The sequence below is a fragment of the Mollisia scopiformis genome (genome assembly GCF_001500285.1).
Source record: "Mollisia scopiformis unplaced genomic scaffold LY89scaffold_22, whole genome shotgun sequence".
NCBI lineage: Eukaryota > Fungi > Ascomycota > Leotiomycetes > Helotiales > Mollisiaceae > Mollisia > Mollisia scopiformis.
The window spans coordinates 188813-215562 of record NW_017263602.1 but is presented as its reverse complement, the minus strand read 5'-3'; the positions used below and the strand labels follow the sequence as shown (position 1 = coordinate 215562).

At 47.3% G+C, this 26750-nt stretch overlaps 12 protein-coding genes and 1 non-coding gene across 13 annotated transcripts; 9 read left to right on the top strand and 4 right to left on the bottom strand.

The window, feature by feature from the left end:
- The first annotated feature begins 24 nt into the window (after positions 1–24).
- Positions 25–802, top strand: LY89DRAFT_214562 (uncharacterized protein). The gene is made up of 2 exons (XM_018205894.1): positions 25–650; positions 704–802. Exon 1 carries the CDS (start codon positions 93–95, stop codon positions 480–482), a length of 390 nt encoding a protein of 129 aa, XP_018066231.1. The 5' UTR covers positions 25–92; the 3' UTR covers positions 483–650; positions 704–802.
- LY89DRAFT_214502 (S-adenosyl-L-methionine-dependent methyltransferase) lies at positions 25–2186 on the top strand. Its single transcript, XM_018205893.1, has 4 exons — positions 25–650; positions 704–738; positions 831–910; positions 961–2186. The coding sequence occupies exons 1-4, from the start codon at positions 513–515 to the stop codon at positions 1890–1892; spliced, it is 1185 nt and encodes a 394-aa protein (XP_018066230.1). The 5' UTR covers positions 25–512; the 3' UTR covers positions 1893–2186.
- A 338-nt stretch (positions 2187–2524) lies between these two features.
- On the top strand, positions 2525–3049 carry LY89DRAFT_738517 (uncharacterized protein; the record flags this gene model as incomplete). The annotated part of the gene is made up of 1 exon (XM_018220379.1): positions 2525–3049. The coding sequence occupies one exon, from the start codon at positions 2525–2527 to the stop codon at positions 3047–3049; it is 525 nt and encodes a 174-aa protein (XP_018066229.1).
- Positions 3050–3289: 240 nt separating this feature from the next.
- LY89DRAFT_722293 (putative polyamine transporter) lies at positions 3290–5109 on the bottom strand. The gene is made up of 4 exons (XM_018218719.1): positions 4928–5109; positions 4115–4875; positions 3671–4046; positions 3290–3607 (listed from the first exon to the last, which is right to left on the bottom strand). Exons 1-4 carry the CDS (start codon positions 5087–5089, stop codon positions 3368–3370), a joined length of 1539 nt encoding a protein of 512 aa, XP_018066228.1. The 5' UTR covers positions 5090–5109; the 3' UTR covers positions 3290–3367.
- Positions 5110–6748: 1639 nt separating this feature from the next.
- On the top strand, positions 6749–8153 carry LY89DRAFT_653363 (NAD(P)-binding protein). Its single transcript, XM_018212250.1, has 3 exons — positions 6749–7036; positions 7082–7535; positions 7584–8153. The coding sequence occupies exons 1-3, from the start codon at positions 6980–6982 to the stop codon at positions 8117–8119; spliced, it is 1047 nt and encodes a 348-aa protein (XP_018066227.1). The 5' UTR covers positions 6749–6979; the 3' UTR covers positions 8120–8153.
- Positions 8154–8294: 141 nt separating this feature from the next.
- Positions 8295–8366, top strand: LY89DRAFT_t63. Its single transcript has one exon. It is a non-coding gene; the product is annotated as a tRNA-Met (tRNA).
- A 932-nt stretch (positions 8367–9298) lies between these two features.
- LY89DRAFT_738514 (uncharacterized protein) lies at positions 9299–9895 on the bottom strand (the record flags this gene model as incomplete). Its single annotated transcript, XM_018220378.1, has 2 exons — positions 9299–9633; positions 9688–9895. The coding sequence occupies 2 exons, from the start codon at positions 9893–9895 to the stop codon at positions 9299–9301; spliced, it is 543 nt and encodes a 180-aa protein (XP_018066226.1).
- Positions 9896–10267: 372 nt separating this feature from the next.
- On the top strand, positions 10268–11360 carry LY89DRAFT_214449 (uncharacterized protein). The gene has a single exon (XM_018205892.1). It carries the CDS (start codon positions 10640–10642, stop codon positions 11186–11188), a length of 549 nt encoding a protein of 182 aa, XP_018066225.1. The 5' UTR covers positions 10268–10639; the 3' UTR covers positions 11189–11360.
- LY89DRAFT_673688 (CBD9-like protein) lies at positions 11324–12896 on the top strand (the record flags this gene model as incomplete). The annotated part of the gene is made up of 5 exons (XM_018213377.1): positions 11324–11360; positions 11450–11599; positions 11662–11681; positions 11729–12358; positions 12405–12896. 5 exons carry the CDS (start codon positions 11324–11326, stop codon positions 12894–12896), a joined length of 1329 nt encoding a protein of 442 aa, XP_018066224.1.
- Positions 12897–14308: 1412 nt separating this feature from the next.
- On the top strand, positions 14309–15775 carry LY89DRAFT_688363 (uncharacterized protein). The gene has a single exon (XM_018215691.1). The coding sequence runs from the start codon at positions 14405–14407 to the stop codon at positions 15644–15646; it is 1242 nt and encodes a 413-aa protein (XP_018066223.1). The 5' UTR covers positions 14309–14404; the 3' UTR covers positions 15647–15775.
- A 536-nt stretch (positions 15776–16311) lies between these two features.
- On the bottom strand, positions 16312–18810 carry LY89DRAFT_709805 (MFS general substrate transporter). Its single transcript, XM_018217784.1, has 3 exons — positions 18150–18810; positions 17779–18095; positions 16312–17731 (listed from the first exon to the last, which is right to left on the bottom strand). Exons 1-3 carry the CDS (start codon positions 18474–18476, stop codon positions 16531–16533), a joined length of 1845 nt encoding a protein of 614 aa, XP_018066222.1. The 5' UTR covers positions 18477–18810; the 3' UTR covers positions 16312–16530.
- A 2766-nt stretch (positions 18811–21576) lies between these two features.
- Positions 21577–23184, top strand: LY89DRAFT_709804 (uncharacterized protein). The gene is made up of 2 exons (XM_018217783.1): positions 21577–22160; positions 22229–23184. Exons 1-2 carry the CDS (start codon positions 21870–21872, stop codon positions 22934–22936), a joined length of 999 nt encoding a protein of 332 aa, XP_018066221.1. The 5' UTR covers positions 21577–21869; the 3' UTR covers positions 22937–23184.
- A 176-nt stretch (positions 23185–23360) lies between these two features.
- Positions 23361–26611, bottom strand: LY89DRAFT_673684 (uncharacterized protein; the record flags this gene model as incomplete). The annotated part of the gene is made up of 6 exons (XM_018213376.1): positions 23361–23379; positions 23421–24589; positions 24638–24838; positions 24886–25192; positions 25240–26440; positions 26488–26611. The coding sequence occupies 6 exons, from the start codon at positions 26609–26611 to the stop codon at positions 23361–23363; spliced, it is 3021 nt and encodes a 1006-aa protein (XP_018066220.1).
- Positions 26612–26750: the final 139 nt, after the last annotated feature.

Here is a 26750-nt window from a genome sequence, read left to right as displayed (position 1 = left end):
AGCTGGAAAAACATTGTTTGCCTCGACTCTGAATAGATGATCATGACAAGAAGAGGCTCGGACCCCACGGGCAGCGGGCAACCAAGCCAAGGATGTCGGGCTGTTTGCATCTCACTCACTCCTATCGCCCCCTCGGATTAGCGTTCCCGTGCAGCGTTCCGCTGGGCTGCAGAGCACACCCAGCACCCAGCAGCCAGAACAGCACACTGATTCGATCCTCGGTACATGCTGATTCTCCGCCTGATCGGGGCGAACGATTCGTCGAAAAGCCACTCGACAGGGTCGCAACCAGACTGCTGGAATTTTATATGTCCCGCGCTTTCCCAGCCCAAAGGCTCGGTCCTAGGCTTCCCGCGCGCCCCCAAAACCATGAGCCGTTCGTTTCTTTTTTTTTTCTTGCCAGCAAGTCACCTCCTGCCAGAGCATCTGTGCCTACCCGCTGTGAATCAGGCACCTTTGGGACCTTGCGGTACAGTACATGACCAGGTGTCGAAGCTCAAGCGGTGTGCGAAATGAAGAACGACGAGGAGGATGATCTCGACTCCATCGTCCGACCCTCGACGTCGAATGTCGCGGGAGTGCGATCAACCATGAACACCTCTGAAAGTTCTCCCTTGGCTGGAGCATCCACGCCGATAGAGGCCGATATGGTAGGCGAGATGCATCTCATTCAAGACATATGCTAACAAGATTGCGCAATCAGACGAATTCCGATGTCTCAAGCCCAAATGATGAAGAGTCTGTACCCAGGAATCCGGAGACGATCGTTGCACAGATTCTGCTGTGCCGCGACGAGATCTTGTTCAACCACATGCTGACACAAATTATAGCGAATCTGTATCGCTTTCCACTGATGTGTTTAATTTTGAGAAAGAGAACGGAAGAACATATCATGGCTATCGACGTGGTAGTAAGTGATGCTTATCTCTGTAAGGTTACACAACTTATCAAAATCTTCAGCATACCACTTTCCAAATGATGTAACCGAAACAGAGCGACTGGACTTCCAGTACGAGATTCTTAAGTTCTGTTTCTCGAACAAAAATTACTTTGCTCCACTATCCAATCCTGAGCGCATTCTAGATATCGGTACCGGGACCGGTACTTGGGCGATAGAAATGGGAGACGAGTTCCCCTCCGCCGAGGTCCAAGCCACGGACCTTTCACCCATTCAACCATCTTCTGTGCCCAAAAATGTACAATTCTTCATTGACGATGCTTCTGAGGAAGACTGGGCCGTACCGCCCGCGTATTTCGACTATATCCACACTCGCATCATTCTTGGCTGCTTCACGGACTTTCGGATCATCATTCAACGAGCTCTCCACTACCTCAAACCAGGCGGATATATGGAATCTCAAGAATTCATGTCAACGCCATATTGTGACGATGGAACGATGCCACCCGACTGGCCATTCCTAACTTGGACGCGTTATCTGGATGAGGCATCGATAGATGCAGATCGTCCCGTTCGCATAGCAAATAAAATTAAGAGATGGTATGAAGCTGCCGGCTTCGTTGACGTCGAAGAAAAAGTATTCAAGCTCCCCGTGAATACATGGCCGCAAGACAGACACTTGAAAACTCTAGGCCGGATGCACGAGGACAATTTGCTCGTAGGGCTTGGAGGCTTCAGCATGGGCTATTTCTCGCGGGTACTGGGATGGAGTAAGAATGAGATCGAGGTTTACTTGGTCAACACCAGGAAGTCAATCAGCGACAGGAGCGTACATGCTTATCATAAAGTTTTTGTGGTTTGGGGACGAAAGCCATTTGATCATGAGGTGAAGGGAAAAGGGAAAGAGGCCGGGCCTGAGCTTGAGCCTTCTTCATCTAAAACCCCTTCCGACGACGCATCAAAATCTGGGAAAGGACCAGAAACAACTACCTAGGTAACGGAAATTGGGAATTAAGGGAAACACTAGAGGGAACATTCATGACTTATGAGGAGTATGGGATTTTGCATTGTATGGCGAAAGATAGGGGAAAATGGCAGTTGCAGGACATGATAGCGTCGATTAATGTCCAAGCTCGATTCGCGGCATGTCCGTATCAAATATATCTGGAATTCTGCCAGACATTGAGATCAAAGACGCGTCCCCGTTACTTCATTGTCGGGCTCATGTTCATTGTCACCGAACTTTCGATGAGGTGCCACTTGCATCTTGAGTAGTGGAGTTCATGCCATTGCATCAACTTCAATCAGTAAGACGGTTCATGGTATTCTGCAAGAAGCTTCCATCCATGAATCCACAGCATGAATACTTCCATTCTTTCTTACCAGACTAACCTTCTCGGAAGCATTCTCCCACGAGCAAATCTTCCATATTCGGGGCAACAAAAAACTTAAATGAGATTCTCAAGTGGGACTCGCGGTCTCTAGAATCCTTTTTATTTCCATTGGTACCTTCCTTTCGAGAGTTGCACATTTTACAAGTTTTGTTTCAGCCGTGTATTTAATAGCGATCTTTTCCCTCGAATGCATGCTTTCCCTCTCATCGAATACCTTGACAGATTCTCGGACATGGATACACATACATCAAGCACAGCCAAGGACCACAATAGGGGAGCGACTGAGACAGACGATGAAGCCACCAAGTCCATCCGCAGAGGGATCACTGCAGTCACCAAAATCAATCTCGACGCCCCAGGTGATCTCAAGCCTCACATCGAAGGCAAGCCCAAGGAATACGACAGCGTTACATCCAAGATGTCGATCGACTCATCCCGGAATGAAGATGTTCCCGAACATCCCAAACCCACTAGATACCATTACACAATATCACAAAGACGACAACTCCGGGAACTGTACAAGACACATGGACGAAAAGGCTCGAAGGGTGCTAAGGCGATAGCGCAAGAGCTTGGTGTGTCGCCTCATCAAGTTATGGATTGGTTCAGGAGTGAGAGACGGCAACCTCATTCGGAGGCGTGGTTTTGGGGTGCTTCGATCAAGACGGGTGTAGCGAAGCGGCGTACGAAGCGCTCTCGAAAGAGGACTAAGGAAGTAGGAGCTAGCTATGGTAGTTTAGATGCCAAGAGTGCTTGAGTTCGAAGAAGAGTCATTGGGTAAGGAATGAAGCAGTTGAGGATGAGGAGCGAGAATTGCGGAATGAGGAGTCTTTGGCTCGTTCTCGGAAGTTAGAACCCAAGCCTGAGGAGAAGACAGAAGAGCTCAATGTTGAGATGAAGAAGCTGAAACATTAGTCACCAGATGATAGTTCGTTGTGAGGACTAGTGCATAACAAGCCTCGAGTCATGTCCGTGGGAAATGTGTCTAAGAACGACCGTCTTTGTCTCTCAAAACCATTGCATTGAAAACTTGGCATACGAAACTGCCTTTCATTCTCAATCTCAATGGAGAAATCTAAACTTCCCTCATCAGCACCTTCTTCATAGGTCCAAATGTCGCCGTCCACGCCCTGATCCTCTTTCCCCAGAAATACAGAACCACACTCAAACTCAGAATGGCATACTGAATCACTACCATCTCCCCAAACGCTTTCTTGATCCCTTCTTTCTTGATCCAATCTGCGATATACAATGATAAGATGCAAGCCATCACATTCCGGACCACAAAGACGATAACCAGGACTTCACCAGAAATCTGCTCGAATTAGTTCATGGCGTCTGATAACAGTGGGAAAAGGAGGAAGAAAGAGGAACTAACAGCTCTATAAGCATCCACTGCATACGTAACCACGACATTACTCGCAGCTGTCAACCCAAAACCCAGCCCACCAAATCCAACAGCAGCTCCCCAATAACTCTTCCCACTCCCCACCACCAATCCAAACGTCAGAACTCCCATCGGTCCGATGATGGCGGGGAAGATCATAGCTGGAAGACGAAATTCTGGTTCTGGATGTCCGCCAGCTCGAGCAGTCATGTGGTTCGCTATGAAATCGATGAGACGACCGCCAATAAAGAAGGAGATGATGGCACCGACAAAAGCTGAGGTGGATAGAAGGCCTAAGTCGTGGATTTGCCAGTGGTAGGGTGCTGCGGTAAAGACGCGGGAGGAGGTTAATTGGATTGAAATGTTCCTGGTATTGTTAGCCATTGAGCATTACAGATAGGAAATGGAAGTTTGGAAAATGGAGAGGGGTCTTACCATCCAACAAATACTCCAATCGTCAACCCAACAAACAATACAGGTGGGTAGGCAAGCAACACCAACGTATTCCCCAACCATTTCCAAAAGCTAGCAGTTCTATCATAACCTCCCACCAAACTCAACGCCTTCCACCAGCTTCTTTTCGGGGCATAATCCTGCTCAGGCAAATCCAAAGCCGCCTCATCCCTCTTGTAGGCCGTCTCATGAATACTAAACAGTCCAACCGAGAACGTAACTCCCGCAGCTATAGACATGAACCCCAACATCCACCTCCATCCTGCATACTGCACAATATACGCATTGATCAACGGACCAAGAAACACGCCCGCTGAGATCGCCGTATGGAAGACCATCATGCAATGTCCTCTCTCATGGAAGTAGAACAGATCCGCAACCACTGCAGGAACAGTCGCATCGGCCGCGGCACTCATGAACCCGCCTACTATTCTGCTAGCTAAGAGACTGCCATATGAATGTGCGAAATAGCCCCAGATATTCGTGATGACGAGAAGGAGCAGAGAAGATAGGTATACGGGCCGCTTTCCTGTTATTCGCATAAGTGGCATCCAGAACAGATTCCCTAGTCCCATGAAGAGGAGTTGAATCGAGGTGAGGTAGCCAGCTCGTGTAGTCGTTGTATGGAATTCTTTTGCGACGGGTACAATGGCGACTGTGAAGTTGCTGCTGTTTACGAGTCCGAGAAAGGCGAAGAAACAGACCGTAAGATAGGTAGAGTATTTTTCGAGGGCGGGCCAATTCTGAGTTACTTGCTTAGTGAAAATGTCCGGGAAATGGATGAAGATTGCTTACCAGTGGATCATTGGGATCATTTGATGGCTGTGGACGTAAGAGTAGACCCTTCTTCGAGCGCTTCCCTTCCACGATCTCAAAGTCTGTGGGCTCTCGGGGAGGCTTCTCAATGGTACTGATAACTTCATTCTGCTGCTCAACATCCACCTTTTCGCTGGACATTTTGGGCGACGTATGAATCTCAACAATAGACAAGAAAAGAAGCAGAGAAGGAGTTGAAATAAGACAAGAACATAGTATCGATATCGGGCAAAAATATAGCACCGACAGGGAAATAGATTATGCACCTTTACTAAGATGACCTGCGTCTAGGAGAGATGCTTCCATCTGCCGTGTAATATTGATAGTCTCCAACGGGTAATTTCATACCGAGTGCGGACCTCATACAGAATGTGGGTGGCCAGCGACTGGTTCTTAAGATTTCTCGAGGAAGTGGAAGCTACTTGGATCGAGGTCTCCATGATTCGCGTTCCTGTTACTTCTTTGAGATTGGACCGTTGAAGAAGTTGGCGGGGAACCTTGCAAAAGTGGACGGCTTGAAGCGAGGGGTGGGAACGAGTCACGGTACTTTGACTTGACTTCAATACTTAGATTTCTGCGCAGACAATATCCTTCTTGTTTGTACGTATACATCGCAGCTGAATCTACTGTAAGATTATTGACGTGCAGCTTTTGAGAGATTGCTCATCTCTGAGCTTCTTGAGATGACCACTTCCAAAAGTCAAGTGACACTCTTCACATGGCCGTTTTCAGCAAAATCAAATAAGTATATCGTGGCCCAATTTCCTTTGAAATAGTACACACATGTCATCTGAATTAGTGAGGAACTTAATTTCAGTTTGTCCAGCGTAGTGATTACCAGTCTGGAATTCCAGACAAGCTTGGACAACCTTCTCCGCAATGTTGGACTGACAAAGTATTGTTAGATTGTTTGACAATTTTTCAACACTTTTGCATACGATAAGTACTGCGGCGGGGATCAAGTATATATTTGACTCCAGCTTGGACTTGGGCTTGGAGAATAAAAATATATTGTGGTATATTTGAGGGCTCACAGGACTACTGTTGTCATCCTCCTGATCATTGTCAACAATGGAATAAGTTCTGACGAAAGCAGATCTGAACATTGACAACAAGAGATCTTTCGGATGTACAATCTAGACAATTATTCCCTTCTCAAAGAATGACTATCCCTCACCAACAACCCCGGAACCATCCAACGTGAGGCGCGCACCCGCCCGGGCCAGCTCTGTGGTGGTGGATCTGACTTGGAAGTTTGCTGGAGAACGAAAACCGTCCGCGAAACCCCTTCTTATATACCTCGCGGCCTCAGCAACAGATTCACCTAACTATCTCGAAATACAACTCTGAAAACGTATGTTAGCCGATAACGGCCCATGTCTATTCAATACTTTGTCTATCCAAAACCATTCAGGACCGTAACACAATCAATTCACCTAACCCCATTGAAACACGACTGAAATTCACCAAGACAGAGAAGACTGTGGAGAACTTAGGTGAGCTAGGAGAACTAGAAGAAATCGCTATACCCATTGATGAAGAAAAAACCCCAAACTAAGAAAATGTCTTACACCAGAGGGACTCCTCTTATTCTGTCGAATGACGGTTGACAACAATCACCCCATTGAGGTTGAAAACATGACATAGAGCAGTGGAGCATAAAACACAAATTCATTTGCTGAAACTCCCTCAAGGTGACTCTTACCAAGCATACATCCTCGAATTAATGTGCCATAGAAGCAGGTCGCAAAGCCAAAAATGGAACTCCGACGGCTTGGCACATCCCATCCCACTCTTACACCTCTCATTATGCTCTTCAAACCAGACGAAAACTCCGCCTCGCCAATTATGTAACAATGAAGATGGCCAAAGACGCCTTTCATTGGCATGTCTTCTCACAGACGGGAAGGAGTCCCCTTGCTAGAGTTTATCCGGAGGAGTTATCGACGTCAATCCACTAGGATATAAAATCGCGGGGTCCTGCACTTTCCACAACCCCGCCAAACTAAACCTCACTTCCCTAACTTCAAAATGACAATCGGCGTAGCAATAATCGGCAGTGGCATCTTCGTCCGCGAAGAGCATCTGGTATGTCCGCACCGCGATCCGAGACACATTTACTAACTTACCCAGCCAGCAGTGCACGCTTGCTCCCTCCTCACGCTTAAAGCCGTCTATTCGCGCTCTCTCAAGTCTGCCAAAGCTCTCGAAACCAATGTAGGCCTCTACTCCGACGATGCAGGCTCTGGAAAGACGTACCATGACCTCCTGCTTCGCGATGACATCCATGCCGTCATCCTCGCGCTACCAATCATGACCCAGCCAGAATTTATCGAGGCCGCACTTGCAGCTGGAAAACATGTCTTGGCTGAGAAGCCCATTGCAGCCGATATACACAGAGCGGAGAAACTGATTGCATATTATCAGAGTGACAAAGTGAAAGGAGGTGCGACGTGGGCTGTTGCGGAGAATTTCCGCTTCCTAGAGAGCTTTGAATATGGGAGGGAAGAGATCGAGAAGCTGGGCAAGATATTGGGTTTCAGAGTGAAGATGTTTGCCAATGTGAAGCCTGGCGGGAAATGGATTGGCGAGTACAACTTACAAAGTTGGGATCTGCGTTAGCTGACGTTCGTAGAAACTCCATGGAGGAAGAAGCCGGAGTATCAAGGAGGATTCTTACTTGATGGCGGGGTACATTTCGTGGCTGGCACAAGGAAATTACTGGGTTCTGATTATTGCACTGCACTAACAGCCTATTCGACTCTGCTTCAAGAACATCTTCCTCCGGTCGATACGGTTAACTCGGTTTGGCAGACAAAGTCTGGTATCTCCGGGACATTCTCCGTTTCTTTTGGCACGACGTTATCAGGCGGCGAGTACACTGTGGCTTGCGAGAAAGGGAGTGTCACGATCATCCGAGATAGGGTCATTGTTAGACAAGGAGAAGAATCAGAGGGCAAGAGCTCAGAGATCAACTTTGCAGACAATTTGCATAATGCTGGAAGTGGTGTGAAGCCAGAAGTTCAAGCTTGGGCTGAGGGTATCGAGGCCGGGAAACCAAACCCGAACCAGTCACCTGAGCAAGCTTTAGGAGATCTAGAGATCTTGGAAAAGATGTTAAAGAGTGGAGAAGCAAATGGACAACCACAGACTCTGAAATATCAGAATTAAATACATATCTTTGTTTGAAATTCACTTGGTGCCGAAATAAGGGGCAGACAGACACTAGGTATCGTAGACCCGATTTTGCGAGCCGAGAGCAGTGTGACTCACACTTTCTACCACCCCACGAACCGAACGTTATCGAAGTCAATTAGCAAATATCTGGCATCCAACAGCAGGAACAAGCATGATGGCGCAGTGGAAGCGCGCTGGGCTCATAACCCAGAGGTCCTTGGATCGACACCAAGTCGTGCTATAACAACTTGCTGATGGAGCATCATTTTCTTGGCTTTTTTTTTAATTTTTACTGTTATCTTTTAGAACACATACTCCAATAACTTTTTTTCGTCTTAAAGAAGTTTCTTTCGCTTGCGGTTAAACTCCGGCTTTTGTAATGTTCTATCTTAGTTTCATTTCATCACAGTGAGCTTTTGTTGCACATCGCAAGAGACCGTCGCTCCTTCCATCTTGAGCCTCCGAGTATACAGCACGTGATTGCTCGTTTTTGCCAACTAACAGCGAGGTGTTGGGAAATTCATCTGGAAGTACGCATGTCCCGGTCACAATGCCGTCGGATTATAAGCTTATGCGTTATTATTTTCTTAACAACAGGCAAGGGAAGGGGAGTTCAACAAATAAAATTTGGATAGACAAACATCTTGGGTTACTCGGGAGGAGAAGCCATAGATACGCCGGCTTACATAACCTTTCAAAAAACGGTTGTTCGTTTGTGTGTGGAAATTCTACATTGGAGGAGAGAGGAATCTTTTTTTACCTGGGTGGTGGTACGTTGGTGTCAGATTCACAGGTTTGACCTTGTGAGATTTCCCTAAACAAAGAAAAGAAAGGCTTTCTAGGTAGATGAATCTACGTCTGAACCTGATGTATGTGTATTAAGATATTTACCAGAAAAGAGGGATAGTTCAAAGCAATGCCGTTGTCTTTGTAGTGCGCTTTATGCTATGGCCTATCGAGAATATCCTAAAAGCCTCCAGAACACCTCGAGCGTACCAGAAAACCAAAGCCTGTCTCCATAACCCAAGATCATCGTCAAGATCGCCAATGAAAGTCCAACAACCATGATATCGCTCACGCACAACCAAATTGTGGAAATAATGAGCCAGGAATGCTCCAGTATCTCCAATAGCCTCTTGGCCAATCCCTTCAGCTGTCCTCATCCACACGTACCTAGCCATCAGCCTCTCTATCCCCATAACTCTGCTCTTCCTTCTCAACAAAGACCCAGCCAGCTCCCTCCTGATTCTTCTTCTCGTCCTCCTTACAAGCAGGACAGCGTGTCTCGCCCTCAATCTCGGTTCCAATCCTGTACTTGAATTCATCATGACCCGACTTGCCACACTTCTCAACCCGGATGAAGGGACATCGCAGATCACCCTGCTCCCAACTCATACAAGCGCAGCACCCGCAGAACGGCAACCCATTCGGTGCGATATATCTCGGGTGCTGATGTTTGGGCAGACTTGGAGGACGGGTACCAAGGAATTGGTCTTTATCGTAGGGAACTATGACTCCCATTAGCCTGGATCACAAAAGCGCAAATGATAATGGCGACTAACAGAGCTCCTCCCAGGCTAAAAGCTCAGCGAGCCATTGCTTGCCATCGTAATCTAGTTCCGGGTCATGGACGGATACATGGCGGCAAATCTCCTCGTAGATATGCCAGATTTTCTCTTCGATTTCGTCTTCGGTGAAGCCGAGCTCGTTGACTTGAGCAGCATGCATGATGTCGTTTAGGACGGAGGTGTATTTGCGTTGAGGAGCCATGGTATGTATCTTGAAATCAGTGGTTGTAGTCTTGCGATTTATTGCGACTTGAGAAGAGGTTGATTAGTGTTCAAGAAGAAGGCGTAATATGCTAGTGTGCAATCGCTTATGAGAATTTATGACGATTTCCCCTGACCTGCTAAGGTGATGGCGCTCTTCGCCTTCTATGATGGTACTTTTCCATCTTTGAACAACTGGCACTAGCCGGTCATGAGAAACCCAAACATTCATCATCCAAAGTGAAATCAAGTATTCTAGAAGGCTCCATCTGAATTTGTGGAATTAAAGATAAGCAACACCAAATAGGATTTAGGTTTGTAGGGTCTGTAGTCTGTGTACACATGGTAGGCACTTGGAAGTAAGTGTAGGAATTTGCGACCCCTATGCCGAGTTGCTATAATTTTGTAGAACGCCTGCTCAAAATAAACTCAGAAATCTTGCAACGGGTGCTGGGCAGTCTGTAAGATACAGTGCAAACCACTAAAGCTTTGGTGGTTCGATGTTACAATGGCGCTGAATGGATGAAAGGTGACAAGGAAAATATGAGTAGATGCACAACTAAATATGGCAGGTCATAAGCAATACTAAAGCAAAAGCTAATTGTTGATGACTGCACAATGATATGTGTTCTACAATAGCAATGAAAGTTAAGATATCGATGCTTAGCCAAGAGAGTTGTAGAGACAGACTCTTGGTGCGATAATTGTGCAAAGGTAGGTACCCTGGGTAAATAGATAGCTGAAGATGTCTCAACGTTCTTCGGAGGCCTCGGGGTCCTTGGCACTATCATCAGACCATAGCTCGCAAGTCAATCAAATGATGTTGTACAAAGAAACACGTAACTTGGTAGTCATTTCATGCCTTGGGACAGCAGTTCCAAGGAGAACTTCTCTGTCGAGCATTCAAACCGCACTTGAGGCAGCATTTAACATCATAACATTAAGGCCACATCTGTCTCGAATGACGTTGCCTCTCTGCACTCAGCTATTTCTATACTCAATTCCGTGGTCCAGCTCACGATCATGGCTTGCTTCAGCCTCTGAACGTGCAGCATTCTCAGCCCTCACCAATCACACAAGACACGTTACCAATCCTATCCTGGACATCGGCCAGCCGCATACCACCAGTTACACTTTCTTGGGTGAGATTGAGGCGCTTGCTCAGCACAATCGGCAGGCTGAAGATGCAGCAGTCCACAGCGGGCGCTTCGATGACATGCTGAGACCGCCAGGTCGAGCCAATAAGCCCCTGCCGCGCAAGGCACGGCAAAATAAACACATCAAGTTCCGATAATAGATTCTCATTAAAGGGAAGTGCATTCGAGAGGCTGGCTTGAGCGATTCGATATCGTTTTTATCTTCATTTCCAAAATATTATCGCGACAAAATTCCTCGCGCAGTGAAGTTGTTTATTATTCAGTGAGAAAACATGGTTAGATTAAGCTCATCCGCGCTGACGGCAGTGGGTAAGTTCACTGGAGATGCCCCAGTTTAATCGGTTCTCGGCCTCTTCCAGCCAGGAACGTGCCTTCAAGGGTATGCTGACAATCTCTAGGAGCTGTTTTGTTCAGCTTCTTGACAACTACGACAGCTGTCTCGACATCAGTATCGTCTGGATTCGCCGCAAACGACGGCAGTGTCTCTTTTGCTCTGAATATTCCTCAAGATGATGATAGCAATGATTTATACTTTTCTATGCAGGGCGGTAAGTCTCCACACTGTCCCTGAATTGCCCATCGAAGACCGGGACTAATGTATTATCACCAGATGCCTCGCAGAGCTGGATTGTACGTTTTCGAAGCTTCGACTTGGTCGCATTACTGATTAGTGGCAGGCTATTGGCATGGGGAACGACAAGATGGACGATTCATTGATCTGGATGGTGTACAAAGATAGCACTGGCAAAAACCTCACTCTCAGCCCTCGATTATCATATGGCCATGTCGAGCCTGCATATTCGTCGAATTTATCGGTCCAAGTCCTCCCAGGCACCGAAATAACCAGCGATGGGAATTATACCTTGTTCGCAATGTGTACGAACTGTCGATCATGGAAGGGAGGCTCGATCGATCCCACCAACAAACAAGCAAACTTCATATTTGCAAGTGGTCCTTCGGGAGATTTAGATTCGAACAGCAAATCAGCTGGCATAAAGCGTCACGCTTCATATGGAGTCTTTCAGATGGATTTGACTCTGGCCGTTGGAAGTGCAGGTGCTCCAATTATTGCTACTGCCGATACTTCTGGGACAAAACAGGTCAGCGAGAATACTGATCATGACTTCTCTGCGGCTTTGCATGCTTGCCTTATGATCCTAGCTTTCGTGGGACTTATGCCCCTAGGACTATTGATTTTGAGAATCTTGAATAGTGTTAAATGGCACGGCTATAATCAAGGTCTTTCTGCTGCTGTTGCCCTCATTGGAACAGCTGCTGGTATCTACGCAGGCTCCATGTACCAGAGAGTAAGTATCTAGATTCAGCAGTATGACGAATTCTAACATAACTTAGTCAATGCACTGGAACTCGGCACATCAGATCTTCGGCCTAGTTATCATTGCTGCAATGATCGGGCAATTCGTCCTTGGATTCATGCACCACCGCATTTACAAGCGAACACAGGCTACAACGAAACTTGCACCCATCCACGTCTGGCTTGGACGAATCGTGATCCCAGCAGGAATTGCGAACGGTTTTTTGGGCTTCCCATTGGCATTGAACTCAAAGTACGATTGGGCTTTGCTGGTATTAGTGCTGTTGGTAGTCATTGTCATGGGACCATTCGCTTTCTGGAGATATAAGAGAAATGCGAACAAAGCGGCAACAGCCGCTGCTGTTGGTTATGAAGGAGGTTACAACGCGCAGCCGTGGACTACTGACTCGAACGCCGCATCGGATGTTAACTTGGGCGCCTATCCGGGTGGATATGGACAACAGAATCATCCACCGCTCTATCAAAATCAAGGAAGATTCCAACCGACGGCTGGAAGACAATTCGTTTGAGTACGTCGTGATTTTGGATAGCATGGTGTTGGATTAGCGCTTTATTTGAAAAGGAAGTTGGCGTTAGAGATGGGATCATGATTGCCGGGCTGGGTCGGGGTTCTCACTTCAGATTTTAATGAATCTTGTCGTTCTTTGCTTCATTTCATTTCAGATGCGATCTTGCTTTCAAGAAACCGAAATACTCAAGTGAGATACATCGATTCCCTGCACCTTTAGCTGTATGTATCCGCTTGTTCAACTGCTCTTGTTCTTGTTTCCTGCTGCTTCTACTTGATAGGCGAAGATTCTCCCTACAAATCAGGCGGATGATGTCTCCCGTTTGTCCAGATTCCATCCTTCCTCATATCTCCAAAACAATTCTTTCTCCACCATTGACAGCAGGCTGGAAGGCCTGCTGCATGGATTGAGTGGCCTTAAGAAGAAATATCTATATTGGGACATAAATCATACATCTCGACCCCTCGAGCATCTCGACGGTTCTCTCGTATGCAGCCAAATCAAGTTATGATAGCCTCAAGACGCACAGGCATATCTCGAGGCTCTGCTGTCCCTTACCGAATGATAACGCTTGGTTCACTTGTATTCTTCATTTATCGAAACCTTCAATAAGGTTGCATGCGTTTGAGATAAGCGCCGACGCACCTTTGAGGCTCAGCCCTATCAAGTCCCACCTGCCCTAGAATATGGCCGCTTTCGGTGACATGCCCGCAGGTCGGCTAGATGGTGTCAACCTCGTCCTCTACGTCAGAAAAAAAAATGGCCGTTATGAGCAAGTGAAAAATCTCCAATTGATCTATAAAACTATCAATGAATACTCATGAAATATTGAATTGTTTCTGAATAGAAATATTCTTTGGATATTTTTGTACAGTTCCTAAAGACAGAATTTCTTTTAAAAAGCTGGGCGTTGAGAAATAAATAATTCGGTACATTGGATTTTGATGTTCTCGCGAGCCAAAAGAGGCCGCTTTTTACTCCGACGGAGAGTCGTCCTCGTCTCATGTTTTCATACGCGCCGTCAAGCCTTCTTCTTCGGACGAATTGCGGGGGCATCGCGCTTGTCACCCGTTTTCTGAACTATCTCCGATGGTTCCTCTTATCACGTTGCGCAGCCTGGTGTTTGATGCGGGTTGAGTTTTATGTTCGTCATCTCCAGACCCGAACGTTGAGTTGGCAAGGCCCGACCCGCAGCATGTGCTATCGTTTGGCTGTTGACAGGTGAAAGTTGACGCATGTTCTTGTGGGAGGAATCATTACCCTGCAAGAACTACCTTCGATTCTCTGACGCCTTGGCGTTGGATTTCTGCAGTGATCGATGCAGCCTTACGAACGGTCCGTAGTTCCCGTTATAAGTATATTTCATAATCCATTTTTGAGATGATTTGAAAAGACGAATATACACTCAAGCAAGTCGAGCTAGACTCCTTCATTCTTCGCTTCTTTACGTTCTCTTTCGATATTCAGTCTACCTGTGCTTTTTCCAAACAGGAAAGACGGCCAACAAGATGCGTCTTTTGCTCACTTACATCATTTTCCTTGGTGCCGTGCACCTTGGATCGTCGTATGCCATCGGCATAACAACAACTGTCTTCGTAGACATCTTCGCCAGCTCAACCGTCACAGTACAAGGCACTACCTTCTCAGTAACTACCTTCTCTCTCATCGCATCCGCCAAAGCAGTTGCAACACCAATCACCAACTCAAGCAATGCAAATATCAATGTCACTCTGCCATCTCTCCCTCTGGACTCCGACTCTCTGTCGGCTCTCGATTCGCTGATGAACCTTATCCTGTCTGTACCAGACGAAGTCTTCCAAGCTGGAGATGCAGACGTTGTCGAATTCTACACCAACATCTCATCCTGTCTTGCTAACGTCACACTATCACTTGAAGCCGCAGCGTCGAATCTCGTTCCCGAAGTTGCTAGTATTGCACACGAGGTTGGCTCAGATGTTGTCAGCGATGTCGGTAAAGCGACGTCTTTCATAGGCTCTCTCACATCCGATATCCCTGGCGCTATATCAACAGTCAAGAGCATTGCTCAGGGGGTTGGCTCAGATATTGTTAGCGATGCAGGCAAAGCAACGTCTCTCATCGCATCCTTAATGTCCGACGTCCCTGGTGCTATATCAACAGCGAAAAGCATTGCACAATCGATCGAGTCTCAAGTCGTCTCAGCAGCACCAGCGGTCATCACAAAGGCTACCTCTATCTTCAACGACGTTACATCTGACGCTGCAGCCGCCGCCCAGGGTGTAGCTTCCGCGTTACATCTACCATTCAAACCTCGAGCCAGGAACGTTCCCAAAGTAAAGGCTCGACAAGACCTCACAGCCGTCATCCCCGAGTTTACCAACACTTCAGACATTTCCCCATATCTCAGACTCAGATCCAAGCGTCGCTCACTCCCTATTTCCAGCACCCTCAACCCACGCAACTTAACCTCAGCCATATCCGAGATCTCCACAATCTCGGCTTGCATCTCCGCAGCAGCCACCACGAACCCACTTTTCCCAGTCGCAGACTGCGCATTCCGCCTCGCTGAGCTAGTTGGACCCGCAGCAAAGCTGCTAAAGATCAAGGACGCGGCGGAAGGAGCAGGCGGAGCGGTGAAGATCATTCAGACGTTGGGGAATGCTGCTGATGCTGCTTCTGTGGTGAAGTTGGGTGGTCAAGGTGTGTTGAATGCTTTTAAGGAGTTGTTGGGTATCAATAGTGCGGTGGATGCTTGTAAGTTCTTGGTTTGAGGGGAGGTATTCTGTTGTTGGGGAATCTGGTTTTCTTTTTACATTAGGCTGGCTTTTTTGCTTGTTAGATTTCGTGAAAAATGAAGGCTTGGATGAAGGTAGAATTGCAATACCCACACACATTTCGTGGGCACTACTCGCCAATCATTGAAAGCCATCGATTCAAACCTCAAAAAGCTTCCCAAAAATTCCTCCTGATTTGCAGTCTTGACACTTGGATACTTCTCATGATCCAAATTCCCCAGATTTCAGGTCCACTTCAAGCACGTTGAAATTGCAAACGATGCCACTCCCACATCCCGCAATCCGCGCATCTTGCGCATTTCGCGCGGACAGCGCTCACCGCGCGCAAAGCGCAAATGTATCACAGCCAAACTATAATTAAATGAAAGATATAATTTCCTGAGGAAGTTTGGTGAATATTAATGACAAAGGATCTAGAGTAGCTAATAGTCACATTCCGCAAAGACAACTATCGGAGATGCTCCCAATCAGCGAGAAGCGCCGTTACGAGGGCCGCACATTCCTTGCGACGTGCAACAAAAAGCATCTCCTCGGCAACTTGTCCAATCAATTGCCCTTCATCATCTTCGTCATAATTAACCCCCTAAAGCAAGTGAGCATGATATGATCAGCAAGGGCAAAGAAGCGAGCTGTTAAAGGTACGACTTGATAGTGCTTTTTGTACTTTAATTATTCTGCAAGCTATTTATGCAACACGCTTCTTTCTACACTCTATGGATGTGAATCCAAGTCTCTCTTCCGCAACGTCTAACTCCAAACCCTTGCAAAATGCCAGACGAAGACCACCCATAAAGTATACATACAAAATATACAAACACAAAAGAGAAATGCAAGTGCGGATCATGCAATACTCCAAAACATCAACTTCTTCCAAGCAAGGCTCTATTTTCTGCTTCCGCTTCCGCTTCGGCCTCATCGTCTCCTTCAAGTCGGATTTCATGCCCATCTCCTTCGGTCACCCACCCACTTGCGATGATGCTCAAGACGGCGACACCAGATAATCCCCAGAATACAGCTCCGACAATCCCATACTTCAAACCCAATCCATACAAGAAGCCTCCCAACGCCGGTCCAACTGTTCGGGCAGCTGAAGAAGCACTCTGCCCAATTCCGTGAATCGTACCCAAAACAGATGGGTGGGGCGAGCAATTATTAATTAAGATCGTCGTAGCGGGAGAAGCGAACGTTCTTCCAACGACTTGGATGAATGTCAAAGTCATCAGAGCGGCCCAGAGAGGGAATCCAGTCTTTGGACTCGGTGGCGGGGTGGTCGAGGGAATTAGAGACAGGAACGGGATGAGGAGATAAACTACAGGGAAGCAGTACAAGACAATTCTCCAAGAGCGGATCGTGCCTAAGCGAGCGTTGACCATAGGATACAAGAAAAGTTGCAGAGTGATGCCAATCGTTCCTAAGATAGCCATTGCCCATCCTACCTGCGCAGGATGAAGGCCAATTCCACCAGTGAAGAAGATTGGCAGATGGGGCGTATAGCCTGGCGGCGCCTTGGCAGGATCATAAACAGGTGTCGATAAGAAGGTGTACCAGATATTGTTGAACGTTCCCATGGAACCAGCCATCAAGCCATGGCAGATTAATGTACAGATCACGTTGTACGTGAAGATGCGGCGGAAAGGAAGCTTGTTAGGATACCGAGGAGCGACTCGTTTCTTCGGTTTCCATACTGGTGGAAGATATTCGGTGACGTGGTCCTGAGGTTGGTTGGGGAGGGAAGAGTAGTTTTGCTTGTCGGATCTGGTAAAGAGACGACTGAAGAATCCGGAAACTTTGCGGCGGCAGCTGACTCCAATATCTCGTTGCTGAGCGAATTCTTCGTGAGTCTCATCCAGGCCAAAGAAAATAGCAAGAAGGGCGCATGTTAGGAAAATTGCGCTGATGATGTTCGGTGGAGAGTATGGAAATCTCTCGAGCCATTTGATACCGCCAAATAATTCTGGATAGGTCGATGCGGGATCGCTCGTCAAGCCACCAAGCATTGGTCCAATAATTACTCCGACATTCGCGCACATTGGTAGCAGTAAAAACGCCCTCGACTGGTATCTAATTTTCGTTAATTGATGTTCTCAAGCCCCTGGGTACAATCTTACTTCTTCTCCCTGACAATTTCAGAGATCATGGTCCTCATGACTCCTACGTTGCCATTCAGAGCACCACCTAGCATACGGAAACAAAGTGCTTGATAGAAATTACTTGAGAATCCAAACCCGAGACACGAAAGAGCAGTCCCAGAGAGTCCAAGAAGTAGAACACGTTTTCGGCCAGCTTTGTCACTGAAGCGTCCCCATAACATAGCAGTGCATAACTGTGCTGCGGCAAATGCACCTTGCATAATACCAGCCTGAGAAGCAATGGTTGAATCTGGAAGACTTCTGTCGAAAGACTTCAATTGATAGAATAGATATGACTGTCCATTGTTTAGTTATGCATTTTTTTGAACGACGGAAGCGGAGGTACATACACGCAAAGATGTTTGGACCAGGGGTTCGGAGAGCCGAGACATTGTCAAAATAATGAGTTGACTTCTGTGAGGCAAGCTTGACCATGTTACTGGTTTCTCCTTCTTCTTCATCGTTGGCGGCTCAATCTGGAAAGGGTCTTCATCCTCCGCAATGAAGGATTTCCTCCTTTCCCGATCAAAGGCCGACCCACGACGCTTGAGACCATCGCGCGGCTTGTAATCGGTTCCATGCGGCGACGATGACCTGCTGTCAGTATCGGAACTACTTGAACTGGTAGTGATTGTTCCATAACCCTCATCCGTAGGTTCTCTTGGCCGTGAAGGCATCGTGGCTAGTATCCGTGGTGACGTTGCATTGGAAGGACTGTTTTTCCCTAATTGACCCCAATTATAGAAATGCGTGAATGGTTGACCTCCCCAAAGAAATCCTCCGACCGTGGTCTCGAATTGAAGATGCGTATGAATCAATAATGAGTGAATTGAAAAGAGATTCAGGTGAGATGGAAAGAACAATAAAGCTGACTTTCGGCGCTAAGCCTTTAGTGGCGACGCACTAAACCTTGTTTATGCAGCCAAAATCTCCCCTGAGACATGCAGCCACACCAACACAGGCTGAGATTTGAGCAGAACACGCGACATCACTCTATATATCCTCACTTAAACGACCAGAAGAAGTCACCAGTACCATTTGTGGCGACGTATTCCACCTTTTCGCATCTATTCAGCCTGTTCAAAATTTCTTCGCCCCGCTGGAAGATGCTGACGTATTCTCTATGCGGTCTCTACGCTATGATTCCCCGGAAACACAACGTCGGACACAGCCTCGAAGAATCTCGTGCACTGTCAGCATGACAAGTTGAAGTCTTCTCTCGGGACCGTACACGGCACAGATATCCGAACGCAACGTTTTCCTTCATGAAGACACATTCTTCCCACTGTCTTGATTAAATACAGCACCAAGAAACGCCACTCCTCTTCACGATTAGATCCCGATGCCGTGATCCCGATGCCGATTTATATTGCAGAAGATGAAGAACCGCACAAGACCTACAATTTTTCGGAAGAACACGATGCTCGCAAGAGTGCTCCTGTCGTACTACAGCGACAAATTTTGAATTAGACAAATATTCGTCCGACGACGGTACAGAGGTACTGGCTTTGCGTGCCGTGCTTTTCGCGTGGCGTTCTGGGTCTCAGCCGCACCCCTTTTCTGGCTGAAAAAAAGTTGCGGTTAAATGTTGATTTGGTGCAGTTTCACCCTCTTTTTTGCTTCTTTCGTACATCGGAAATTATGTCTAGCTCGTTAGAGACTTCTAATAGAGCTTCCGCTACATATACATAAGTTCTCCAAGCATCCCCGGACATCGGAATCTTCCTTGATATGGAGCGCCTGGCAAGTTGCCCTGGGAGATCTTGGTCGCCTTATAACTGTACACTCGATGTGATACTCAGCAGTAGCCAGTCTATCTTTCGATCATTTAGCTAGCACTTCATCTCTGATACAGTATTGCTCTGGAATATCATATGAACATATACCATGGCGCATCACCTCTTTTTGCTTCCATGAACACAACCTGTGTTGACTTCAAGCACAGGCAGATTCCTTACGCTGACTCTGTGCAAGTCCACAGACAGTCTCAGGAAGGAATTTGTAACCCTGCAACATCGAACGATAGCCAAGGCGTTTCTGGACGTCGACGTATCTCGATCTCATATCATCGTCACCTTAAGTGGTGGTTTAGCCGTCCCATGCTTTTCAGGACTGTGCAGATTGGAGTTCATACATCTTGGAACCAGGTACCGTCATCCATCTGCCAGCGCATCATTCATAGATTAGTCTCTTAACGATGTATTGATGCACGGCGCAATCTGACACGATGTTGGACTGGAGGTATCTGCCAATTGGTTCATGTCTCCATTGTCAAGAAGATTAGAATGAACTTCTCGGCCCTTGGAATCGCACAGATCGAAGCCTGCTTGTTTTCAACGTGCCGGTACTCATTCCGTGCAACTTGTATGACTGTGTATGTCTGGTCTCGGATTCTGAAAATGAAGATGGACTTTGTTCGAACATCTAATTTCTTACTGTCACGATATTCTCCGATCAATTGTCCTCATGACAAAGCTCGTTGGGCACTGCTACAGAAACGCCACTTGAAGTTCAAGCCTGAGTTGATCCTGAAGTAGAGTCCCCAACATCCCCACTCTAACTTTCAGATGTATGAATCCTGTTGCTGCAGAAGACCTTGCTAGTACCATGCAGAGCCAAACACTATGTTGGATTGAGATTCATAGCTTCAAGTAGCTCCTGGACAGGATACTGCTAGTGAGGTGATTGTTGTAGGGAAACGTCCGCGTCTCTGCCTCGTGCACAACACTTCATTGGCTGTCAAGGCTTTGGTCTTCTGCTTCGTTCTTGAATTCCTATTTAGAAAAACTTCTCAAGCTTTGTATTGCTCCAAGTAGGGATTCAGCATCGTGTCAGATGATGTCTGAAGGCAATAACTTGTTTCTAAGGACACACATAGTCTCCAAATCCATGAAATCAGGACCATTCTGCTCTAGGAGTTATCAGCTAGTGTTATTATTACTTTCCTGCTCTCTGAGGATCAGCAAATTTCCTCGAATGCTCCATACAGGCACCGCCTCGTCTCTCGACAACTAAGTAAGGAGGCATCTAAAGGAGTGCTACCAATGGTCTAGTGAGCTGGATAGACCGAAATATTCACGAGACTACCGGAGGAGGCGATCATTCCTCGAGTCAAGTCAATACTTAGAATTTGAGGTGTTTAGTGTCGAATACTGACTGTCTGTACCCGATGATGCCGAAGATTTACTCAACAGGTTCGGACAGCCACATAGTAGCGGGAATGGCGCCTTAATCACGTACAGAAACTACTTCGAAACATCAAACGAACAGATCACCGGAGTACCATAGCACGGTCAAAGGGGCAAAGTGGGGTAATTTGTTCCTGTCTTCGGATGTCTATCACGCAAGGAATCCTCGGGAAGCTCGAAAGGATGGAGGAATTCGACTCCGCACTGCCAACACAACTTTCACAACAAATGCATGCAGAAAGCTGGACTATTGATAGTTTTCCTCGGCGGTACCAGCGTGAACGGTGGGAGGCTGGGAAGCTAGTCCTGAAACTCCCCATATCCTGAGGCAAACACGTGACCAATCACGCTACGGCTCACACACCGCTTCTTCCTCTCTTTATCAAACATGTAGAATTCGCCCCGCAAGCAACTAAAATGAACGGATCAGAGACATGCACGCGTCTGACCTGCGGGTCGCGCCGTTGGCTAGAGCCTTCGTTGTCACACGAGTAGATAACGATCTCCACACCGCTATGTTTACTTTGAAGGCGTGCAGGAACGGACCCCGCTGCAGCAACGAACAGAGCAGGCAAGTGCCTATGACTGAGTGCATAGTATGCAGGCAATAGGATGGGTAAATCGATGGCATGAAGTCCGTTGGCTGGGCTCTGCAACAAGTTGGCACGCCTCCTTTTTTTCGTGGACAAGTCGGTGCAGATGCCCGGATAAGGGAGCTAGATTTTTTGTCACACCGTCTGCTTGATAGAAACATAAATTTTTGGAGCTCCCCCTCTTCTTCCTTCTCTTCCATTCATACTATTCTCTGTTACTTTTCATACTCTTCTCTGATACCAAAGCTTTACATCTCTCTTCTCATCTCAATCGACCCTTTTCTCCAAAATGGCAGCTGCAGTTCTCCAACCTCTCCAGGGGCTTTCCCTCGACGGTGGAATCATGGATCCTTCTCCAATCTCTCCCAATGCTTCCCGTCACGGACGAGGAAAGCACGGTGGCAGCGTAGCCAAGAAGACCCGCGGACGTGGCTACAGCGTCGTAGACGAGCGTGACGTCCTGATCTCCAAAGCCCTCTCATTCGTGCTGAAACGCACCGTGGACGAGAACGAAGAGCAAGAAGAAGGAGCCGAGAAGCTCGTAGCCGATTCAGAAGGCTGGGTTGACTGTGATGATATTGTATGCTTCTCTCAATATGCCACTTTACCCCACTTTTTTGAAAATCACATACTAACAACCACCTCCAGCTCGCCGCCCCCCAAATCTCCTCCCTCAAAATCACCTTCCTAGAACTCCAAGCCCTGATCTCCTCCCCCACTTCCAACAAATCCCGCTTTGCAATCCGCCTCGACCCCTCCACCGAAAACTCCTCCGACGAAGACCTCGACGCCTCCGACTACCAAATCCGTCTGTCCCCCTCCCTCCAAACGCCCGCTACCCCCACCACCACCTCTGCCATCCTAACCCCTCTCACCATCGACTCCGAGGACCTGCCCGACCTGATCGTCTACGAGACCTCCTACGCCAACTACCCCCTGATCCTCGCATCCGGTGGAATCAAGCGCGCGGGCGGCCAAGCGAACCTTTCGTTCTCGGCTCTATCCTCAGAGGGCGAAATGACGCCGTCGTCCAGTGCGGACGTGAGTATCTACATCCCGCTCCGCTCCGCGATGGCGGCTGACCCGGCGATCACATGGTCGCGGACTGAGGCGGGGAATGTGGTTACGGAGGGAGATAAGACGGGGGTTGTGAGCAAGCAGTTTTGGAAGAAGGTTGTTGCTCGACGAGCGGACATTGGAGTTTTGTTTGAGGATGGGGTTGTGAGGAAGGAGGTACCCGTTGGATTGAGGGGTAAGGGCGTTAAGGGAAAGAAGGGGATGGGAAAGGGTGGAAAGGGAATTGGTCGTGTGATTAAGGAGGTTAAGGCTGGTAGTGATGAGGAGAGCAGTGAGTAGATAGTTTGATTCGTGTACTTGGATATATAGTGGGGCTGGTTAGGTATGGGATGGACTTTTGGATTGGATTTGGGCAGGCGGACTTCGGACTTCCAATTTGGATGGAGAGGAGGGATTGTGCGTGTCTATGCATTGCTTTGTACTTGGGAGGAGGAAATACCCGTTTGTGATGATATGAGCAAAGCGGCATTGGGATTGGAATGGCATATAGGTAGCATCATCAAAATAGATTTCTACTCTTGAGCAACGATAAGTTGCTAGCCTGAAAACCTGCCTCCTATCCATTACAATGTCCCAGGGTATCATAGATCATAATTCATCGTCCTCATCGCTTTCTGTTTCTACATCGTCTTGAACAACCAATTTAGTCTCAGGTCTGGGTTCCGACTCATCGTCTGACATCGCATCAAGCAGATTTTCAAGATCATCCATCGTAGTGTCGGCTTTGGTGTTCGTGTCTGCAGCCCTAGCTACAATATCATACACTCCGTTACCAGCTGTCACCCCATCTACAACCTCGTTTGGAGCGGCCAGTTTGTCTCTCCTCTTCATATAGAATCGTTCGAGACAATCCGTCCTCTGCTTCTGAGTCCATCCTTCAACGACAAAAGCAAATTCTGTCGCACTGCTGAAACCGAAGGTCTTCGCCATGGTGCAGAATTGTCGCATCATGACCTCTTCAGGTGGATGGAAGAGATACTTTGCCTTGCCATCTTCTGACAATACGGTCTGACTTTCGGCAAAGAGTCTTTCCTCACCATAGTCAACGTCGTTGCCCGCTTCTTCAGCACGACGAGATAACTCTGCTTCGACTTTCGAAGAACCCACTACCTCGGAATTCTCATGGGTATATTCAACTCCTGCTGAGGCTAGAATAGCGGCGATAGCATCCGTCTTGGGCTTCTGTTTCTGCTTCTTCGAATTCTTCTCTCCTTCCGTGAGCATAGCGGCGAGTTGGGAGATTGCTGCATCTCCTTTATCGTCATTATCCACTCTCAGGGGATTGTCTTCGTCATTGAGTATATCATCCATGTTGACTTCTAGGACGTCGATACCACGCTTAGCTTCAGCGACGTTGGTCTTATTTACAATGTCTCTCAACACGATATCGTCGCCGTGGAACGTGAGCAGATTGTCCAGACCGAAAATCTCGCCTTTCTGATCTTTGGCATTCTGCACACCTTTGAAGTAACGACGTTCGGTGGAAGCATTGTAGCCAATGTTCGCTTGCTGTTGCTTGTATACTTGTCTTGCGTAGACGATTTCTTCTAATGTGCCAGCTGACACAAGACGATAAACTTCGACATCTCGCTGCTGGCCGATACGGTAAGCACGGTCTTGGGCTTGAAGATCATAACTGGGGTTCCAATTCGGGTCGAAGATGACGACTTTGTTGGCAGATGTGATATTGAGACCAACACCACCAGCTTTGGTGGAAATCAGAAAAACGAATCGGGCTGGGTCTGAATTAAAGTCATCTACGGTCGTTTGGCGGTCTTCATTGGGCATAGATCCGCTGAGGAATGACGCATTATAGGTTGTATTCTTGAATAAGTGCTCGAGCAGTTTCAGCAGCTTGACGCTATGCGAGAAGATGAGTACTTTATCTCCGTTCTCGTGCCAGAACTTGAGCAGCATTTTGAGGATTTTCCACTACCAAATCGGTCAGTCTGGTCAGATGGGTCTGGATGCAGATTTTACCTTGCCACAAAACTCTGGATTTGATAAATTAAACAGAGAGTCTCGATGATTGTACAGGTCTTCCCAGCGATCTGGAACCATCTGTTGTAAGAAGTCGAGATCGCGTTGTTGTTTCTCACTGGGATCCGAGGCACTGGGTATCAACAAAGCGAGGTGATTTGAGAGCTTCAGAAGTGTAGCAATAAGAGGGAATACCAAGGCCTAAGCAAATTCAGTATAAATCTCAAAACAATGAAGGATATTCGTACCTGCCACTTCGTGTTAGAATCAGGCAGTGTCGCATAACAACACCAACCCGCTTTTTTGCCCGAATTACAATCGCACATGTCCGTCGAGTTCTTGACAATTTGCACGACTTCGCTATCAAGGAAGTTCTCATAGGCTTCTCTTTGGATATCTGTAAGTGGACAGAAAACGACTTTGTCCGTCTTTCTTGGAAGTTGATGAGCGATGAGGCTTTTCATTCTGCGGAGGAAGAATTGAGGTAATAGATTCTGGACGAGCTTCTTCGCAGTTTGTCTTGCGCGCTTAAGTTGATGGTAGGTGGCATCATGACTAGATTTGCGTTAGTGGAATATAGAGTCTCAAGGCAAGGCACATACGATTGTCCAGTTCTCAGTGGCTCACTGATACTTGATACCCAAGTAGATAAAGGTCCAAATCGGCCTGGGTTCGTCCAATTCAATAGAGTCCATAATTCCTCGTACTTGTTCTGTATTGCAGTTCCAGTAAGACCGATCCTACACAAAGCATTAACTTCATTCATAGCTTGTGTTGTAGCCGAAGAGCGCTCCTTCAACTGATGACATTCATCGGCAACAACACAATCCCATTCCACCATATTCAACTGCTCTTTGTGATTTCTGTAAGTGTTGTAGGTGGTAATAACAACTTCTAATCGACCCGAAGCTGCAGTCTGTAAGACCTCATCTCTTTCCTTGACACTTCCGTGATATTTGTCCACATGCCACCAGCCCCATCTCTCCAACTCATTTTTCCAGTTCTGGATTAGAGATCCAGGACAGACGATGAGTATTCGGGGATACCATGGTTTTCGTGGAGACCTTCTCATCTTTCTCATTCGTTTCCCATCTCGTTCATCACCGGTCTTTCCAAATGCTGCAGTCAAAAATGCCGCGACTTGGACAGTTTTCCCCAAACCCATGTCGTCTCCAAGGATACCTCCTTTCTGGTAGACAAAAAGCTCGTGTAAGAACTTAACGCCCTCCACCTGATAGTCTCGCAGATATTGTGCTATAGAAGCTGGTATGACGCCTGCAGAATGCGGTAATTCGATGTCTTTATATTCGCGGGACAATTCCACAGATGCTGGAAAGTCTGGCCTCTCATCCAGTTCCGCCAATCTCTCGTCATCTGAGAACTCGATATCGTCATACCTCGGTGGCAACCGTAGCCCATTCTCATGCATGGTCTGATATTCCCTATCAAATTGCTGTCTTCTCTCCTGCAGATATTCGGGGACCTCGTCGTCCATCAAGTCAGCGTAGTCCTCCACATCTCCCCACATCCTCTCCTTCTTTTCTTTCGAAGACTCTCCATTGATTTTAGCAGCTTTGTGTCTGGCAGCGACTTGCTTCTCTCTTTCCTTTATCTTCTTCCTCGTAGCTGCGACCTTTTTCTTCTTCACGGCCTTTCTATTCTTGAATTTCTCGTAATCATCCTCTTCTTCAGAAGACCATATTCCTGGAACAGCTTTTCGTTTCCCTTTATCATTCTTCGTTCGTACATCGGTGATCTGAACGTCGGAATCAGATTCGTCGCCTGAAGTGCGCCCGGTAACACCTATGGCTGTTAGTCTTTGCGACTGGACATTGAAGCATGCGACACACGATTGATATACTCATCCGTGTCTAAAGGAGCTGTAGTTTTGCGGTGCAAAGTCGTATTATCATCCTCTTCTTCCGTAATCTCGTCTTCATCTGCATGGTGTTCTGCGCGCGCCATATGCGTCATGCTGGGCATGAAATGTGAAGAGTCGAGACGCGGGGTTGCGACGCGAAGTTTGGTGATGGGGTTTGTCGCGAAAGCATGTGCCGGGAGGAGAAGATCTTCGGGGGTCTAGATTCAGTGGGACAATGTGGAGGAAAGTTTA

Excerpts from the sequence above, each read along its gene's own strand:
- LY89DRAFT_709804 (XM_018217783.1), top strand. The coding sequence starts at position 21,870 with ATGGCAGCTGCAGTTCTCCAACCTCTCCAGGGGCTTTCCCTCGACGGT. Across the intron at positions 22,161-22,228 it reads GGGTTGACTGTGATGATATT|CTCGCCGCCCCCCAAATCTC; the intron begins GTATGCTTCTCT and ends AACCACCTCCAG.
- LY89DRAFT_214562 (XM_018205894.1), top strand. The coding sequence starts at position 93 with ATGTCGGGCTGTTTGCATCTCACTCACTCCTATCGCCCCCTCGGATTA.
- LY89DRAFT_653363 (XM_018212250.1), top strand. The coding sequence starts at position 6,980 with ATGACAATCGGCGTAGCAATAATCGGCAGTGGCATCTTCGTCCGCGAA. Across the intron at positions 7,037-7,081 it reads TCGTCCGCGAAGAGCATCTG|CCAGCAGTGCACGCTTGCTC; the intron begins GTATGTCCGCAC and ends TAACTTACCCAG. Across the intron at positions 7,536-7,583 it reads GCCTGGCGGGAAATGGATTG|AAACTCCATGGAGGAAGAAG; the intron begins GCGAGTACAACT and ends TGACGTTCGTAG.
- LY89DRAFT_214502 (XM_018205893.1), top strand. The coding sequence starts at position 513 with ATGAAGAACGACGAGGAGGATGATCTCGACTCCATCGTCCGACCCTCG. Across the intron at positions 651-703 it reads CGCCGATAGAGGCCGATATG|ACGAATTCCGATGTCTCAAG; the intron begins GTAGGCGAGATG and ends TTGCGCAATCAG. Across the intron at positions 739-830 it reads TCAAGCCCAAATGATGAAGA|CGAATCTGTATCGCTTTCCA; the intron begins GTCTGTACCCAG and ends CACAAATTATAG.
- LY89DRAFT_688363 (XM_018215691.1), top strand. The coding sequence starts at position 14,405 with ATGCGTCTTTTGCTCACTTACATCATTTTCCTTGGTGCCGTGCACCTT.
- LY89DRAFT_722293 (XM_018218719.1), bottom strand. The coding sequence starts at position 5,089 with ATGTCCAGCGAAAAGGTGGATGTTGAGCAGCAGAATGAAGTTATCAGT. Across the intron at positions 4,876-4,927 it reads ATGATCCCAATGATCCACTG|AATTGGCCCGCCCTCGAAAA; the intron begins GTAAGCAATCTT and ends CAAGTAACTCAG. Across the intron at positions 3,608-3,670 it reads CAGTGGATGCTTATAGAGCT|ATTTCTGGTGAAGTCCTGGT; the intron begins GTTAGTTCCTCT and ends TAATTCGAGCAG.
- LY89DRAFT_214449 (XM_018205892.1), top strand. The coding sequence starts at position 10,640 with ATGTCTCAACGTTCTTCGGAGGCCTCGGGGTCCTTGGCACTATCATCA.
- LY89DRAFT_709805 (XM_018217784.1), bottom strand. The coding sequence starts at position 18,476 with ATGCCTTCACGGCCAAGAGAACCTACGGATGAGGGTTATGGAACAATC. Across the intron at positions 18,096-18,149 it reads TGGTCCAAACATCTTTGCGT|TCATATCTATTCTATCAATT; the intron begins GTATGTACCTCC and ends AACAATGGACAG. Across the intron at positions 17,732-17,778 it reads GAAATTGTCAGGGAGAAGAA|ATACCAGTCGAGGGCGTTTT; the intron begins GTAAGATTGTAC and ends AACGAAAATTAG.